We start from the raw sequence: 17,543 nt of genomic DNA on the forward strand, positions 1-17,543 counted from the left end.
TTTTGCGAGAATTCAGGTCGACGAGGAAGCGAAGTCGAGCTGGATATAAAATTCGTCGCGAAGGGGGGTGTCGGGTCGGGGCGGTGGTCGACGTCGATGTTGAGGAAGATTTATTCGACGATGGCTCGATATTCCGTGGTGTGAGTGTGCGATGAGGGCACTAGACTAAATATGGAATGGTGCGGTTCGGCTAGGGCTTTTTTGGTTTGTTTACATTGGGGATGATCACATGAGCGGCGGCCGGGAGACGCGCTTGTTGATGTATGTTGTAGTTTGTTGACGGGGTCGAATTGATGATGCTACTTTCCGTTTGAGAACAATCGCGATTCATATAACTGGAGGTAGAAATCCGTCTTTGATCAGTGGTTTTGGAGATTGCCTAGACATTTTCTTGTCTATGTTCTTCTTCACCTGCCATTATGGCGTCCAGAGGTGACTCCGCGGGGTCGGGTCGTCCGCGATCTCGCCGTTCCATTGCCCATGTGCCTCGTTCGAGATTGACGTCTGTGTTAGATAAAGAGAATGCCACAACAGATATAGGTGCGGCTCAAAGTCAAGATGGCTTTGCGAAACGTGCGGGAAAAGATAAAAAATCCCGCAGTAAGAGCTTAGGACCTGGTGGTTTGGATGCGCTTCAGGATTCAAATGGCAACCGGCGCAAGGTACTTTCCTGGCCGCTCAAAATTGTTTATTTGTAAGACATGATGTTGACTGAAGTATCATTTAGTCTACCATGGCTTTTCCGCTCAAATCTATTCTCAAACCGACAATTCCTGTTTCTCCGGTTCGAAACATTCCGTCTTTTGAAGAAACGCGCAAACAAACTCCAGCGCACGGCGCACAACAGGACGGTGTCCAGAGCGATAGTAATGACCAAGGGAAAGGAGATCTATTGGTAGACGTTGCTACTCCCGCGCAGCCGCCGCCGTCTGGCGCAGAAGATCCAGCCAATCCCTTCGATAGCTTCAATGCGTCCTCTGCGATCGCCGCCGCGAGGGAACAGGAGGAGAAGGAGAGGAGAGAGCGTGAGCGTCAGATTATACTGGAAAAGAGAGAAGCGCGCCGGAAATCGATGGGTTAGTCAATGTCTTTTCTAGGAACCCTACCGTTGGCTAACACTTGTCTGCGCAAAGCGAACCGCCGCGTTTCTTTCGCTCCAGAGGCGACACTACACACGTGGAACGTCGTCGAAATCCCTGATGATTCGACTTCCTCATCTGCTTCTAACTCCACCCGGCGTGCTTCGTCCCTCGCTGAGAACCAAGCGCCGACACAAGCAGCCATTCAGAGAGAACCCCCGTCCACACCTGACACTGTAGCGGAATCAGACATTGCATTTTCTCCGGTGGAGTATCCGGACCTGCAAGAGCTCAGGAACCGTTCAACCTCAGCGTATGATGAACCTGCAACTTCGCAAGATCTGTCGTCTAGTCCATTCAGCGGAGGCTCTACAGATGGCTTGGATGATACTGGCCTTCAAGACGTTGCAAGGGAAGCTGACGATGACGATGATGATGACAGTTTTTCAGGCTCTGGATTTGATGGGGAGAGTACCGCGATGAGTATGGACGACATGTCTGTTCATTCAGCTGCGAGTGTCCGTTCAGATCGGTCGGGCTCCAGTACCAGTTCCAGCGCCCGCCTGAACGAGGCCCTACGCCAAGCAGCTAAAGAAGCTGGAACGAGAGGCATTGACTACGATGAGGATGGGGAGATGTCAATGGAAATCGCTGACCAAGAAATCACTGGCGCTTTCCAGCCTTGGATCAAAAAGGGCCAAAGGCAAAGTTTCGAATGGGAGGATATCAGCGCTTTGCATGACCAAGAGAATATCAATCCATCGCACAGCTCAATCCAGTCATCGACTGTTCCCGATGGTTCGGCGAATATCGCGGACGAAGACCTCAGCATGGAGGTAACGAATGCAATTGGGCGTATCATCCAGCCAAGTCGTCGCCAGAGCACCGTCCGGCGCAAGTCAACGAGCGAAGAGACAAACTATGATGAGCAAACAATGGAATTCACGAATGTGATTGGCGGCATCAAACAATCTGCATCTCCCACCAGGTCCGCAGGCGGCGAAAGTAATGCTAGCGACGAGGAGATGACAATGGAATTCACCTCCGTTGTAGGAGGTGTTCTCAACAAACCGTTTCAGACTCAACATGCTGAGGAAGCAAATACCGCTGGGTGGAACGATGAGGATGATGGTGGCAGCATGGAAGACGAGGCAGACATGGAGATGACAGGGGCAGTTGGTGGCATTCTTTCAGCAACCGGAACTCGAGATGGGCAGGACGAAGACCAGACGGCTGGAATGGAGCTCACAACTGCCATGGGACGAATTTTGCCAACGACTGTCGACGAAAACCAGGAAAGGGGAGACGCGAATTCTGAGTCGGAGAATGAACAACCGGGAAGTTCTCCCTTCCAGGAGAATGTTCGGCAATCCCCTTCAAAATCTCCAGTTTCTTTCCACTTGGCTGCTGTCGCCTCCGAAAGTGGAAGCCCCAGCTTAGCCAGTGTCAGACCTCGATCAACCAGGCAGAGCCTGAGCCGTCGAATGTCGAACACGCCATCGGCACACTCGCCACACAAATCACCAGTGAAGAATACATTGACTTCGCCAAAGGACTCAACACCCCAAGCCAGTCAATCCATGACGCCCAGCAAGACTCCTTTGAGCACGACAAATAACCGAAGTGCATCGCCGAGGAAGCTTTTTCAGTCTGAGACCCGCCGTTCTGCTAGCAAGGATAAATCCCCTGGCCGCAAGAGTCTCTTTGGATCTACTGCGGTGACCGGTGAAGCCGTTCCCCTTTTTGTATTACGTCCTCACGAAAAACGGCGTTCATCGGGTCTTGGAATCGACAAAGAAGGCCTAGGCTCGCCTCGCGTGGCTGCTATGCTTGATGAAAGACGGTCAATCGGAGAGGAGGCTCCACGCTTCGTTCCTCAGGAGCAGCCCAAATCGGGTGTGCGCTTTGAGGATCCTCTGAAACTCCAAGAAGAAGTCGACATGGAGCGTGAAGAAGAGGAGAAGCGGGAAGACGGTCATATTCCCCCGCTGCAGTTGGATCCTACGGCGAATTTGAAGGATATGATTTCGAGCCTCACACCAAAGAAGAACAAGCTCCGCGGGCGCAAGAGCTTACACGTGGGTGCTGCCCGGGGTTTATTGGGCAAGCGACCCGTAGAGCTAGATCAGGATGATGAAGAGGAGGCCGATAATACTCCTAAGCGCTTGAAGGGCCGCAACGCAAGCCCAGTGAAGAGCATTAAACTTCCGGCACCACCGACAAAGGACGAGACGGTCGGACATTTGAAGCGCTCACCCACTCGTAGATCTGTTATTGCACCACCCACTGAAGGTAGCACGACTCCAAGTCAGGAGCCGAAGACCAGCTCCTTGTCGCTTACTCCGGCGAAAGACGTATCCGAGTCTTTCAACTCCAGTACAGAGTCAACATCGGCTGAAGAGGGAAATGTCGCTCCGCAAGATAGCGAGCCCGAGTTTGAACCTATTCAGCTACAGGATTTCTTGAACATGACTAACATCCATTTTATGGAGCTGACTACAACCAAACGAAGGCATACTACAGCCCCTGGGAGTGTGAGTAAGAGAGCGGCTAGGCTCTCTGCCGAGTCCAAGGCTGCCACAGCCAGTTTTGAAGATTGTGTCGCTGCCGGTTTCTGTACTGTGCCCATGCTTGAGTTGTATCAGCATGTAAGCCATCTGCTTTCCCTTCGACCTAGATCTATACTGACCCCCTCTTAGTCCTGCCGCGAGTTGAAATCCTACATCTCTGAAGGCCGACAGGTGATTCGATCCATTGAAGCCGAGACATACGCTGAGAACCCGCCACTCTTCCGAGAATATGCCACTGCTCCGCCAGACATCCGGCTGTTGATGGACAACCAGTTCCGGAATGTCAAGACCCATGCTAGATTACTGAGCAAAGCCACATGGTACGAATGGCGTATGAAGCTTCTTGAAGGTCTGAAAGAAGGCCTCTACCGGCATGTCGATGAGATGAAGACGGATGGAGATCTATTAACAAAATATGAGACTTTGCTCGATGGCGTAGTACCTTCTCTTGTCGAGAAACAATCTGCGCTGCAAGAGGAGGCCGCGAACTTACAGCAACTTGCGGACGAGATGGAGAGTTGCGACCAGGATGAACTGCGAAATGCGCGGGAGAAGCTCTCCTGCTTAGAGGATGAGATCGAGTTGAAGAAGAAGCAGCTGCAGGAGCTTCAAGGCCAGGTGCAAGAGAAGACTAACAGTCTTGAGTCGGGAGCGGAACTCAAAGCTGAGTACTTGGCGCAGATTAAGGAAGCTGAGAGGGTAAAAGAGGAGTGCCATGGCTGGAGCGCCAAGGAAATCAGTGAATTGAAGGGTAAGATTACTCGCTCATTTGAACATTATGTATGCTCGACAATTGCTCACAAACTTGATAGAATCCGTTCGGAGAACTGAGCTTCAGACAGGCTGGTCTATCGTATCAGCCACCTCTTCCGGCTCACCCGCAGGCCCTTTGTTGACCATGTCCTACCGGGAGCAGCTTCAACTCGTCTTCCACCCGGCGACCTTTGCTACTGAAAACGCAGCTCAACCGCCGTCCAGCATTGACGAGAAGACAAGCCTGCCTCTTGAGTTGAAATACCACCCGAGAGACGGCGGCAAGTCCACGATTCGAGCGCCGCAGCTATCTCCTATCGCCTTGTTAGTCCTCAAGTCTCTTCAGAAGCACCTCAAGACCCTAGAGCCCAAGACAGCCACGATAGCTCCGAAGCATCTCTTGCGCTTCATCTCAAATGCTTGGAACTCCGTGCTCAGCCTAGAGGAAGAAGCCCGCATGCTTGAATTCTGCGGCGTAACTAAACTCAGGCTATCCGAGGAAGAAGACAAGCTGTCGCTTAGAGCCAGGTGCACTCTTCTCGGAACTGACACAGCCGAGGGCCGAAAAACACCCGCATCCAAATCCACAAAGAAGCACGCGAGCAATGAGAAACGGCGAATCGACGTCGACTTTGGGGTGAGAACCCGCGTGGTCCAGGGCAATGAGTCCGGCGACGTCGGTTCTTTGGATTTCGAGACCGATGTGATCGCCAGCAAGGTGTATGGTTTCGGATCTGGCAATGACCTCGGCATGTCTGAGACGGAGATGCGAACTATCCTCTGCAAGGAAATGGGGGAGAAGACTGCCGGAGTACAACTTGGGAATGGTGTTTGGAGTAAAGCTGTTCGGATGCTTACAGGGACTGTTTTTTAAAGTACCTATGGATGGACAAGGACAGGGTATGGGTGTTTACGGCGTTTAATTAGCTGGTGCGTAATTTAAGAGCCAAGGTGATTGTACATAGCTGTTCCGAGTTCTTTCGTTTCAAGGTCGGCGTTCGTTGATCTAGTGACCTTCCGGAAGATATCTCATTTGTATATGGAAAGTCTCATATGATGTTCAAAGGTCAGAGCCCAAGATTAAAAAGAAGTATGTATTGCTCATCGCGTCATTCATCAAGATGATGTTCAGCATAATATGTCGTCACCTGTTGTGTTGCTTGTATACAACTTTAATGCATTAAGAACGCGCAACCCAATCCCATATTAAGAGAATGGGTTTACAAACCCTCCCCCAGGCCAGATGCTCTGACTCGGCCCCTGATCGTTAACAAATTGGCCCGGGGTTTCAGAAGAAAATCCCATGTTAATGGGTACCGATGGCACATTGCTCGACGTCGCTGTGGTTGTTGGTGCTGTGAAGGACGGTGCCCTTCCTTGAAAGAAGCCTTGCATGTAGGGATCGTCACTGAACTGATTCGAACTGGGGAGTCCCCAGTCCGCTACCGGGATGGTTTGCCAGAAATCGCTTTGAGGGATGTGGTTGGCTACCGGCATTGGGAAGAAGGCGTCAAAGGGATAGGTGGGATTATTGAATCCTTGGGGAGAAACGGATGATTCAGATGGCGCTGCGCCGTTTTGATAGGTATTTTCAAGTGGAGGATAAGGACTTGAGGGTTGGAGGTCATCGGACGCCGGAGGGCTGCTATCGGGTACCACGTAGCCGGAAGAGTTGATGCGGGGAAGACCGGGGAGATGGGGAATGTCGATGATCGAGGGCGAGTGGACGGGAGAAGATGAAGGGGATGATCTTGGCGCTTCTGCCGGTTGGTTACGCTGGCTTCGTTGTTCTTCTGATGCGAGATCGTGGCCTTCTGCTCTGGTCATTGATGCACGAGAATTCGCTCGTTGGCTGAGTTTGGTTGCCTTTTGATCTCGCTCTACGACAGATCTGGCTATTCGTTCAAAGTTTGCGCTCATTTGCGTCATGAACCGGGCGTAATTGGAGGGCCCGTCGCCGGGGATCAGCGTGGCGAAGAATGTCGAAGCCATGTTGAGCGATTGAATGTCTTCCCTGACGTTAGGGTACCGCGAGTCTCGCAGAATGTTTATGAAAATTGTCATAACGGCCAGAAACACGTAATACAGAAGGGACCTGTGCGAATAGTGAGCATCAAAATGGAGGTAAACATGTGCCTGATGCTATCGTTGCCTTACCATATCCATGCTATATCACCCCATGGGAGATTATTAACGAGCCTCAACGTATCCCGAGCAGCCTCTGAACAAAAAGCAATGGAGGAGGACGATTCTCGAAGGATCAAATTGGCATCATCAGGAGCAGAATCTCCATTTGCGAGACGTTGTCGGTAGATGAAGGCAATGACTAGAGGCATCCGATGGATCAAGATCAAAGAGTTGAAGTAGACGAACTGCATGCCGGCGGACGCAAATCCTCGCAGAAAATCTTCGCCTGCCGCTCCCTGTTTCAATTGATCATCAAACGTGTTCGCCGCCCTCCATTCTCCGAGTTCAGCGTGAAGTTTCTTCACGATCTTCATGACTTCAGCTGCGGTCTTATTCTGCAAGGCTTTTTCAGAATAGAGCTCCGTGTATATACGACTCTTGATAATGGTGAGTTGACAAAGTTGCTGGAAAAATGGTTTGTTGTCACTTAGCAAGAGATCATTTTCGGGATCAACAGCAGGGATCTCGACGTCAAAATCGTCGGGATGTTGAGTTGGCGCATTTCCAGTTCGTATACATGTACTGCATTACCATCGTATATCAGATTTGAACAGCCGTGGCAAAAAGGAAGCTGATAATTTTGATCTTACCTTTGATCTAGAATAAAGGCGATCCAGAAGACCCTTTTCCTCTGCTCCTGCTCCGCTGGGGCAAGGTGAGGCCGCGGAGTGTCACGATGGAGACCCAGTCGGTGGCACGTTCTGATGGCTGCTGTTATTAAAGGCATTGCTGACTGAGTGCCTGAATTACCACGAAGGAAAAGCGCCATGCCAAGGAGGGCTTGTACACTCAGCATATCAGTCCGGCGCAGCGTCAGTTCAGTGAAAACCGACATGGCGTTCTTATAATAGAGCCATGCTCTTTCTTTGTCCTTTTCCGACTTGAGACTATTTGTGTATCTGTATTCATAGGCCAAGGCGAGAATGACATTGATGCTGGCCCACCGAGCAGCGTCATCGCACGTCTGCTGTGTGTACTGCCATTCCACCATTTCCATAAAAGAGGCTTCATGGTAAAGCGGGAACAAGCGATTGATTGTTCGAAAATAATCGCCTAATAAGGAAAATACCTCCGCTCGGGGCGGAAGAGGTTTGAAGACCTTCGAGGCAAAGACATCGTGGAACACGTCAGGCCGCCAATAGTCCCATGGACTATCGTGCCTTGTGTCTGAGACTAGCAGACGAAGAAAGTTGACTTCACCGGTCTTGTGCTTGATCCACTCAATCCCTTCTCTGGATAAAATGGACAATGAGGAAGAACGTCCTGAAACGGGTCAGAATCTTAGGAAGTGCGAAAGGCTCAGATACTTGATGAACGACATACCGTAGTATATGGAGTCAGCCTTGTTATCCCATCGAATTATGGAAACATGCTGGCTATCCCCAGTACCGGAAAGCTTGCTAGATGACTCAAGTCCCGACTGCTGATTGGCCGACTTGAACAAGCGAACCTTGTGCTCACTCGAGTTATGCGGCAGTGGACTTGAGAGCTCATCGTCACTTTCGGCTTCCATTTTGTCCTCTTCGAGCGACACACCGTCATCGCTGCTGGTTTCTGGAGGTGTAAGATTCTCCTCGTCCACGAGACCAGCGGCTTTGAGCAGCGACTCCACCCTATCCAAGCGCTCTTTCAAAGCCTTTACATACAGGCGTCTAGATCTGTCAGCCATGTACAACTTATCATAAAGTGGGTGACTGTGAAAGTCATTGCTTCGGTCTGCTGCACGATTACCTTTTTGTACGCTCCTGCTTCTGCTTCCGGGAAGTGAGTTCGCATGGGATGCGACGCCGCGTACACTGCTTACAAGACGTGTTGGAGGCATCGGGCTCACACTTTATCTTGCTCTCGTAGCAAGCTTCGCAGACCTGGGAGACAACTTTGATCAATGCCGTTTCTTTAGCGAGCGAGAAATCCAGATGATTCTTACCAGAGGGTTACGTATTCGATTCACATTATGATGGTCCTTAAATCTTGGTGCTTGATGGATACTTGCACGACCGTCCAGCGGCCCCAGAGAAAGACCGCTCTCAGCTGCGATTGATAAGTTCTGCATGGTTTTGTTAAACCAGGCAGCGTGTTTCTGCAGTCATGAGCAGGATATATGGACCCGGCCTGCCGGAAGCCTGATCAGGAAGCTGCGAGGTCTCAATAGGGGGAGTTTTAAGGAGAAAGGTTCTTCTTAGACACTGAAAAAGTTCAGCTGTTATTCGAAAGTTTAATCATATATAAAAGGAAATGCACCGAACCAACTGGTCAGCTGTTTAGTTTGAAGCGGTTGGGCCGTTGGGATGTGTTAACTTGGTGCTCCGCAGTTCTCTGACGGAACCCACCATGGAGTAGCCCCGGGGTCTCTTTGAATAGTCTACTATCCAAGATGTAGCAATTTTTAGCCGAAAGACAAACATCAGACAGATTCAATGTCTCGAGGTAGAAGATCTGGAGGTCAAAATCTGAAGACAAGGTTGGTAATGTTTCCGTCCCTTCGCCGTCGGAGGATCGGGAATTCGGGATCACGGGCTCCCGATCATGTGTGGGACTGCCAAGATCGACTGACGCCCGACGTACATCTATCTGATACTCCATGGTCACTACGAGTAGTCCTGATGAATGTATGCCCGGATAAACAAGTGTGATCGGAGACTTGAGTGATGAGATGGTCAAAAAGCTTGTTTCTGATATGTTCATGTACAAAAGAAATACATCTTGCCACGGAACTTGCACAGTTGCACTGATGGGCAGCTATGAGAGACCATGAGCAACTTGGCTCAGCCCATGGAACGCCGTCGTGCTCTCAATTTTTCAAGTGAAAGGCCTTTCTGCAAGCTGACGAGGAGCGCTTGGACGTTTGGGAATTAAGCGTCAAGTTTCCATCATAGAAGACTCTAGCTCTCTTCGGTCCAAGAAGGCGCGGATGACCGAGCGATTCCCTGACAATTTGGAGGTACGTTTGCGAAAACCACGTAGGACGGTTCCTCAATGTGGAGTCAACAGTTTGTGTTCATAGATGGAGAAAATAAAGTCTACTTTGTCTTGAACATGCCGAATGGTTTTCAAAATCCTGTGGCTCGGACCAAATATGACTCCAACCAACCACTGGTTATCAGAGTGGATAGACCTGCTATTACTACCCATTCCTGTGTGCAGTAAAGGGAGGATGAAGTGCTGGCTGCTTTCGTAGGCTATCAACGTATATTTGATGACAGGAGCGGTTGCAAGCGGCGCCACAAGTTGCCACTTTTGGATGAGTTCTTCTTCCTTCTGGCGAGCGTAAGCAGGGTCCTGACATCGCCTTCCAACAAGCGACGTGGGCAGACGGCACGTGAAAGTCTTGCTCGTCATATTAATTGTGGCTGTGATGGCCGGCTCCGGTGCCTCAGGAGCTGTTCCTTCTCCTGGTGATTGGCAATAGTGGTGAGATTGTCGACCCATTGTTCATGAACGCGGGAGCGAGTGTTTTGCGAGGAGAGTCTCGGACGAGGTCGACATCCATCAGGCCCTCCTCGGCAACTGGCATGTCTCTAAGCTTTGGGCCGTAGCCATCAAGAAATGAGAGCCCACCGCGACTGTCAATGAAAAATGCCTGAGGATTGTTGACGTCGAAGTTCTTGCCTGCAGTCCGCAAGCATGCACCAGAAACGCTTGCAGGCTATGTTTTCAGCCATCTTCAAAGCAACAATAATGGAACTGTCCCAGTCAGCGAAGATCAACCTATGACAGGAATGAGACTTACCCGTCAAGTTGCTGGTCCCTTCTCAACGACGCGAGCAGCGAGCACCCTTATTCGACTGAATGCAATTTGAGCACGCGCCGAGATATAAGGCTTTTCCTTTGTAAGTGGAGCGACTACGCAACTTTGGAAAGGGGCCGGCTTTTTCACGCATGACGCTCATGGATCGGGGCGACCAGTTTACGCGTTTGAGCTATTTTCCTTGGTTCGGCGGTTGTATCTGAAGCCGAGTCGACATCCCTCACATGGCCCATAAGCTTGGCGAAGTATATCGGTCGCGGTTAGCTTGCCATGAAAGGCATCTGGATTATCAGCCAGCATGAAGAAGGAAAGGGAGGACTACACATAGGGTATACCCTTCTTTGCGTTGAGAACAGCGCCGTCTCGGCGGGCCACCGCGGCCAGTAGGAATGTCCTTAACCCTGCAGGCCTGTGATGGCTACGAACAATTTACTTTTTCGCATCGAGGATGCACTCAATCTAGGACGGCTCTCGGTCGTTGTCGGGCCAAAGACATAGCCAAAGTGCGAAGGCAGTGCTGCACCGACGAAAAGCAACCAGATTGATATTGGAAAGGCGACCTGGCAGCGAAAACTCAGCTGCCTTCCACTTGAAGCGGTAATTTTGAATAGGCTTCAGGGACGTTGCCGATTTCTCCATCAACGAGAGCCAGACAACCCGCTATACTCGCCTCGTTCAGTTTGCCAGCGACCGAGGTCCCTCGCTTGGGGCGATTAGTTTACTCCCTGTCGATAATCCACTGAAGTTCATCGCCGATGTCACCCGTCTTCACAGTGGGGACTGGGGAGCTTTTTCAGACACAGAAGCGGCGCCAGCCTGGTGTCTACGGCTTTGCGGACACCGTCCGAGTCGCATCGAAACTTCCCCAGTCCCATAATTCCATACCGCTTCGGAGCTGGACGCTTCTCATCCATCGGACACCCACAATCTGCAACCTCCACGGCCTTGAATGAGAGATAAGAAGGCGTGTAACGACGAAAGCGGGATATGGCTATTTGGCAGCGAGGATGAATTGGAGGGAGAGGTTCTCCAGGGGCATATAAGGCCTTGAACATTCATGAATGCGGTGTGGCAGTCCAGTGAATGAGCAAATAAAGATACCTGATCAGGATCAGTGAATGGGCTTGGATGGGAGTCTGTATGGAAACCCCAGTTGCACACGCAAGATGCTAGCATTTTGCAAGTGGATTTTGACACAATTGCACTGAATCTATTCATAAGGCCAGTATGGCGTTGCCACTAAGTATTGTGATATCTATAATCTAGTAAATTCCTAGGGTTTCTGTGAAATCTGTACACGCGTATGCGACCAGAGGGCACGTAGGGCTGGTGGTATGGCCAAGAGAGAATGATTTCAGTATAATCTACAATCATACAGTCGATCGAGAGTTGTCTATATTCCATAGACAGGAAACAGAGAGATTCTAAGCAGTCTGCTCGCTAATCTATCGAAGATAGGGTTACCAGGCTCTATTCGCAATCTCTTCTCTTTCTCGTCTCCTCCGTACAGAGTCTACACCCAGTCAGAATTATACAGCGCTACACGGATATGGTTATTAGCTGACCCGTCTTCACCGTTAAACTGGCGTAAACAGCCCCTGATCCAGTCTCTAGAATAGCTTATATTCCTAATCTAGGAGCCAAAAGTGAAGGATCGTTCGACTTGGCCGCCTGCGCGAAGGACGACCCCTCGGAGCGGTATCATGGCCTGGAGTTGCGGTCAGCAGAGAGACTGAAGAGGAAATGTCGACTGCATGGCGCGGCGAAATGATCATGAATTCATGACAGATCCGAATATGACAGCAAATCTTGACAGGAGGATGCCTCTGTGAAACAAAGGATGGTTAGAGGGACCGATGGGAAACCTCCATGTTGATCTTGTTCTAGACCGATCGAAAGCACGAATAAGTCTGATGAGTCAGTTCAGCAGTTATCGAGATGTATAATGGAGGCGTCAATGTCCAGCACAGTAATCGGATAGAAACATTTCCTGACAGCAAATCATGAAAACGACAGATGCCTTCCGAAGCGACCAACTTACCAGCATCATCCAAGTAACTCGCAATATTGGACGCCTATCTCGGGCGCGAAGATTCAGGATCAGACACGATAGCAAAAGAAAGGGTCATATCGCCAGACATCGTACCCGAAGGAAATTTCAGACGTTCAGATGACCAGACGCTTGGATTTATTATGCTTGTTCCATGTACCCCTGTACCATGGAGGAAAAAGCAATATCCCAGCCAGTGCCGAATATAGTAACAATAGACAATTCTGAACGAGTGTACGACCGATCGCCAGACGCCAATCTTCCGTTCTAGACTCGAATCGGTCAACTCCGTATTATCCCCTTGTCAGTTGTACTTGTTGGGTCGAAAACGAGGCACGATGATAGCATCACGGCCCCATGGGCAACAGACCGCCTTGCTGACCTGGGGTAAATGCATGTCGTGGTGTCACGATGCATCACACCCGCGCAAGCCCCATGGTTTCTTCATCTCAGTCTGATCTCTTCATTTCCTTTCATCGTCAATCATCTCTGGCTGAGCGACAAAAGAAAATGAAGTAGTGGCAGTGACATCCCGCAAACGTGTGGTGGTGGTGGTCTCGACCATACCCTGTCACATGGGCATGGGCTCATTGACGTGGCTTGAATCCGTTCGCGGCACGCTGAGTACCATGATCCCGACGCGCGGGAACGACCATATGCTCTCTGCTTGTGACGATGATAAATATGATTATGATTATGACCACAGCATCTGTCTGATTCAAGGGACTGAGCCTCGGGACGATACGTTGTCCGTGTGGCGTTGACAGTGCATTCATCAGATGTCGTTATGGTTGGTATCCAAGATCCGAGGAATCTATACCGCTACTTTGTGTACAGCGCTGCAGTGGTGCCGCTGATTGCGCCCATCACACGACTGCGGTGAGGGGATCTGATTCCGACAGGCAACGATGCCGGATGATGCTCTTGTGGCGGCTAACTGGCGGTGATCGAAGTTGATACAGTTACGTTGTACCCTGTAGAGGCTTGAAGAATGTTTGTCTATCGGGTTCAGTGTTTATCTCGGTCGGATTCTCAATCACACTGTGACATATTCTCCCAGAGCAGAAGTACGTGCATTGATGCGTTTGATTCCTTTTCTTTCCCCCACGAAGTACACCAGAAGTAGATAGATCTCCGTTGAAGGGAAGATCTGGCGCCAGAAGCGTCAATGTGGCATCTAAAAGAAAGCCGTCTGATTAATTATGTAAAAGCATTACATGGACGATAAGTTAACTAACTATTTGAATGTATATGTCAGCCACCGAACTAGGGCATGTATATTCTTGAGTACATTGATAGGTGGAAAAAAAGTACACCGGACCATCGATATCAACAACAGAAAGAATCCAGTACAAATGATTGGCCTATGAAGACTATCCTTGTAAAGGGGACCTTTGAGATACATGGCAGCAGTATCTAGATATGTATCTAACACTCTTTAACCTATCATTTACCCACCGAGACTCACGTCAAGTACTATGCCTTTGCCTCCATATAGAAAGTCAGTCGACATATCAAATACTCTCAAATAGGAAGAAAGCATAAACCATAACAAATCCTGAAACACTACCCTCACCACGTGAAGCGACCGATTTGCCCAGGAACACGAATCACATTCATCCCGCTAACAACATCGAAGTCAGATGGCCTGGTAGCTTCTCGATGATTTGTTCACTAGCCTGCCACTATCGTCGTATGGAAAAGAAATCCCACAGCCGATATGCTCCTGGTGCCTGATTAGCTTCTGTATTATTAGGCTATTGAGCGTTTACATTTTTCCTCCATAGTAGTCTTCAAGAATTCTTTGCTGCTTCATCCCGTAGATTGCGTGGCTTGCAAAGGCGCCTCGCGTTTAGCGCATGATTGACAACTTGACAACACAAAGAACCTCTGACCGGGTCTTGAATCAAATGACCCGTTTCTAGGGGCAGAAATCGATTGAGACACAGCGTTCTCTACGCCGTAGGGCTATGACTGCCGCGGGGCCAAACATGTAGCACGGAGTATGAAGCGTGATAATATCCACATACATAGTGATGGAGGTATCGAGTGCGGTGGGTATGATTGTCAGTAAGAATCGGGCAGGAACAAGTACAGTACGTTTCAATACCGAAGGAAAAAGAGAGAGAGAGACAAAAGTACGATTCTTTTACTTCAGAGACTGTCGAGCAGAGCGGTATGTACAGGCGTCGAACGATCGACACGGTCAAGGATTCTTTTTGATCCACAGGACAAACGGTCAACATACCTGTGCTCCCAGGTACCTGGACAGCCAGGTGAGATAGCCCTGGCCTCCATGTAGTGTAGAGGGAGTCTTGGTGGGTTGAGATAATTGATGCTTGTTGCGATGGGCCTCTCTTCCAGTACTAAATTGCATTCTATGCATGCAGACGTCGTAAGCTTCTTCTCTGAGGTCGGGTTACTTAATTCAAGGGATCGTATGAGGATGCGCAGTACTTCGTACAGCGACCCATCCCTGCGCCGAGAAGCAAAGGAAGCTTAAGTCGTGCTCGATTAAGCTAGGGGTTCCAATCCAGTCATTGGCGGCCCTGATCTGTGCTTTGACTCTTGCTCATGGGATATCAGCCGTTGACGGTGACTGAGAGACGACAGGCATTCAAGGGATAGATCACGGGAAAATACACGTGAGCTCGCCTCAGACGCAAATAGGGACATCAACCCAGATACCATTTATCTGTTTTATTAAATAGCTGATTCTGCATTGGGACACTGTAGCTAGGCTGCAAACGTACAGCCATCATATACGTACGACTGAGTGAGAATGAAGGTTTCGGAGTTCCTTCCAATTTCCAGGAAGAGAGATCCCGAGTCCTTTATGTGTGGAAACAGGCGAAGTGACCCTTGCGTATAATACGACTGCTTGGAGGCGGTTGAAGCTGCAAGATCCGCATAGACCTTCTCCGGGGTCCGCTAGTCGAATTCTCGAACATAACGGACGAATTCCCAACAGCACCGGATCTGCTTCCGTTTTGTGATCATGGAGTAGACTAAAGGACACGGTCTTTGCTTTCATTCATGGTTGTTTGCTGGTTTGCGCAGGACTTTGGACTCCGGGGATAGCGGCCTGGGAAATATGCGGAATGTGACTGCTCAGAAACAGAAACAAAGGAAGGTCGAAGAAGGACGGGACGGGACAGCTTCCATTTCAACTAAAATTTCGGTTGTACGTTCTTTGATTCCTGATGGCTTGAATGCAGGGTAGTTGAATCATTTATTGAACACCTGACTTGCGAGCAGGATACTTGCTTCGAGACTTGCTAGCGACCAAAGCATGCAGACAAAGACACCGTATCCCTTGATAAATAGATAGTCGATTCTAGACCATTGGTTTTGACGATCCCCGGATAATATTGATATCTGTGCGCAACCCAAGCTTTGCCTTTGCATAACCAAGAAATGAGGACGTAGGGATTTGAGACATCTTTCCAAAGAAATCTCGATTCCTGATGTCCTTTGCATAGGGCTGGATATATCCGCTCTCGGGATCAGCCACGGAATGTATGGACTCTACGGAGTTGAGTAGACTAGGCGCATACGTACCACATCCAGTTTTCAAGGCCAGGGGGCGCTATCAGTGTCAGAACCCAGATCCCTTATTATTGATCCTGCCGTGTCTAATGAGAGCAAAGCTGATACGGAACGCAATCCTATGCTGGTCTCGAGGATTCCTGTTGGCTCAGTCCTTTGTTCGGAAGGTTTGGACAGCAGGCATGGCCAAGTTCAAGCCACTTATACGCACCTACATAGTTGGCCCTTTCAGATCGAACTGTTGCAGATCATCTCCCGCGAACCAATGTTCTGACCGATGCCGTAGCTTTCGGTAGCAAATCGAGTTTGCGACGTAGAGTGCTCGCGAGGGCTTGCTGACGCCTCATCGCTCGAACGATGGCTGCAAGGAGGTCTTGTGGAACTTGATACTCAGTATCTATGCATGAATTGCAGGGCCCTCAGGCTTATATGAGCTGTTTGGGATAATTGTACTTCGCAATTGAGTCTCATGGGGCTAAAGGACAATTGACAAGGAAAGCATAATAGAGGAATCGCGACATCCTATGCTGTACTAGACTACTAGTGATACCCTGACTGATTCAATGCCTAGAATCCCTAGGGCCTGTGACAATTTTCTGCGAGTGCTCTCATTCTCAGCTCTAAAACAATAGCCAGTATTCAGTACTTCGAACATGTACAACTTTTACTTGCCAGAGGACCGTTGACTGTCACAATGCTGCCATGCCAAATGATGCTCCAAAGCACCCTGTCTTAACAAACTAATACAAGGTGCCTTACGAGATCATCACGTAACTTCAGCGACAATACCGCATGCCTCTCGACCCTTTTTCGGGTTCCTTAGGACCGATTCAAATTGACCATGAATCGGAACGATAGAAACACGGAGCGCCTTCAAAGCTTCTAGCTCTGCCTTCCGTGGCCAACGAAAATTACAAAGTCAAAAGTGAGGAAGAAGTATGGTAAATACCGGGGGTTAACCTCGCATCATGTGACAACGAGATGTTCTTGTGACCTCTGTTTCGCCACTGAGATGACACAGGCTAGACTTTTGCCCCCACATCAAACAGGACTATGTACTCAGCAACATCGCTGCGGTACTCCGTAATCGATGCCGAAAGACAGTAATCAGCTTCGTTGTTTTAACCTGTTATGGTTGGATTGAAGTTTTCTTCCTGCCGAGTGAATCTTCTTTCCTGTGGCGCCCCCATGTTCCTCACTTTTCGTTTCACTGTGGATGCTTCACGTCAAGACTCGAGGTTGGTTGGTACGGGGTTCGGGGGCTTCCGTCGCTGTGCAGAGTCGAAGTGAATAGCTCAATTATGAGTCCTTCACATTCCGAATGATAGCTACGTCTTTCCTCCGGTTCGTACCATCCTTCATACCACGGTACTTATCTCCATCGCCTTGATGGCGGATGCTAGGAACTGGCGCCGAATCACGGAGTACCAAGCCTGGCTGCCGAAGAGTCAAGACGTTGGTGTTACTGAAAGTCTACCAGGAATTCCAGGTGAAGTACAGAGTAGGTCATTTTACTTGTCTACTCCATAGTAATTCCCTAGCTGTGTCTCGCTTGTTGGAGAGTTGCTCATTGTAAAGTTTTCTTATTTGTTAATTCGAGGAGTAAT

The 17,543-nt window shown here is 49.6% G+C and overlaps 2 protein-coding genes across 2 annotated transcripts; one reads left to right on the forward strand and one right to left on the reverse strand.

Moving 5' to 3' along the window:
• Positions 1–419: 419 nt before the first annotated feature.
• On the forward strand, positions 420–5,276 carry NFIA_080940 (kinetochore-microtubule binding complex subunit SPC105; the record flags this gene model as incomplete). Its single annotated transcript, XM_001260046.1, has 5 exons — positions 420–662; positions 728–1,076; positions 1,134–3,727; positions 3,779–4,400; positions 4,462–5,276. The coding sequence occupies 5 exons, from the start codon at positions 420–422 to the stop codon at positions 5,274–5,276; spliced, it is 4,623 nt and encodes a 1,540-aa protein (XP_001260047.1).
• Positions 5,277–5,608: 332 nt separating this feature from the next.
• NFIA_080950 (transcription factor domain-containing protein) lies at positions 5,609–8,365 on the reverse strand (the record flags this gene model as incomplete). Its single annotated transcript, XM_001260047.1, has 5 exons — positions 5,609–6,497; positions 6,560–7,111; positions 7,180–7,852; positions 7,913–8,225; positions 8,321–8,365. 5 exons carry the CDS (start codon positions 8,363–8,365, stop codon positions 5,609–5,611), a joined length of 2,472 nt encoding a protein of 823 aa, XP_001260048.1.
• Positions 8,366–17,543: the final 9,178 nt, after the last annotated feature.

The sequence above is a fragment of the Aspergillus fischeri genome, genomic scaffold, assembly GCF_000149645.3.
Source record: "Aspergillus fischeri NRRL 181 1099437636264 genomic scaffold, whole genome shotgun sequence".
NCBI lineage: Eukaryota > Fungi > Ascomycota > Eurotiomycetes > Eurotiales > Aspergillaceae > Aspergillus > Aspergillus fischeri.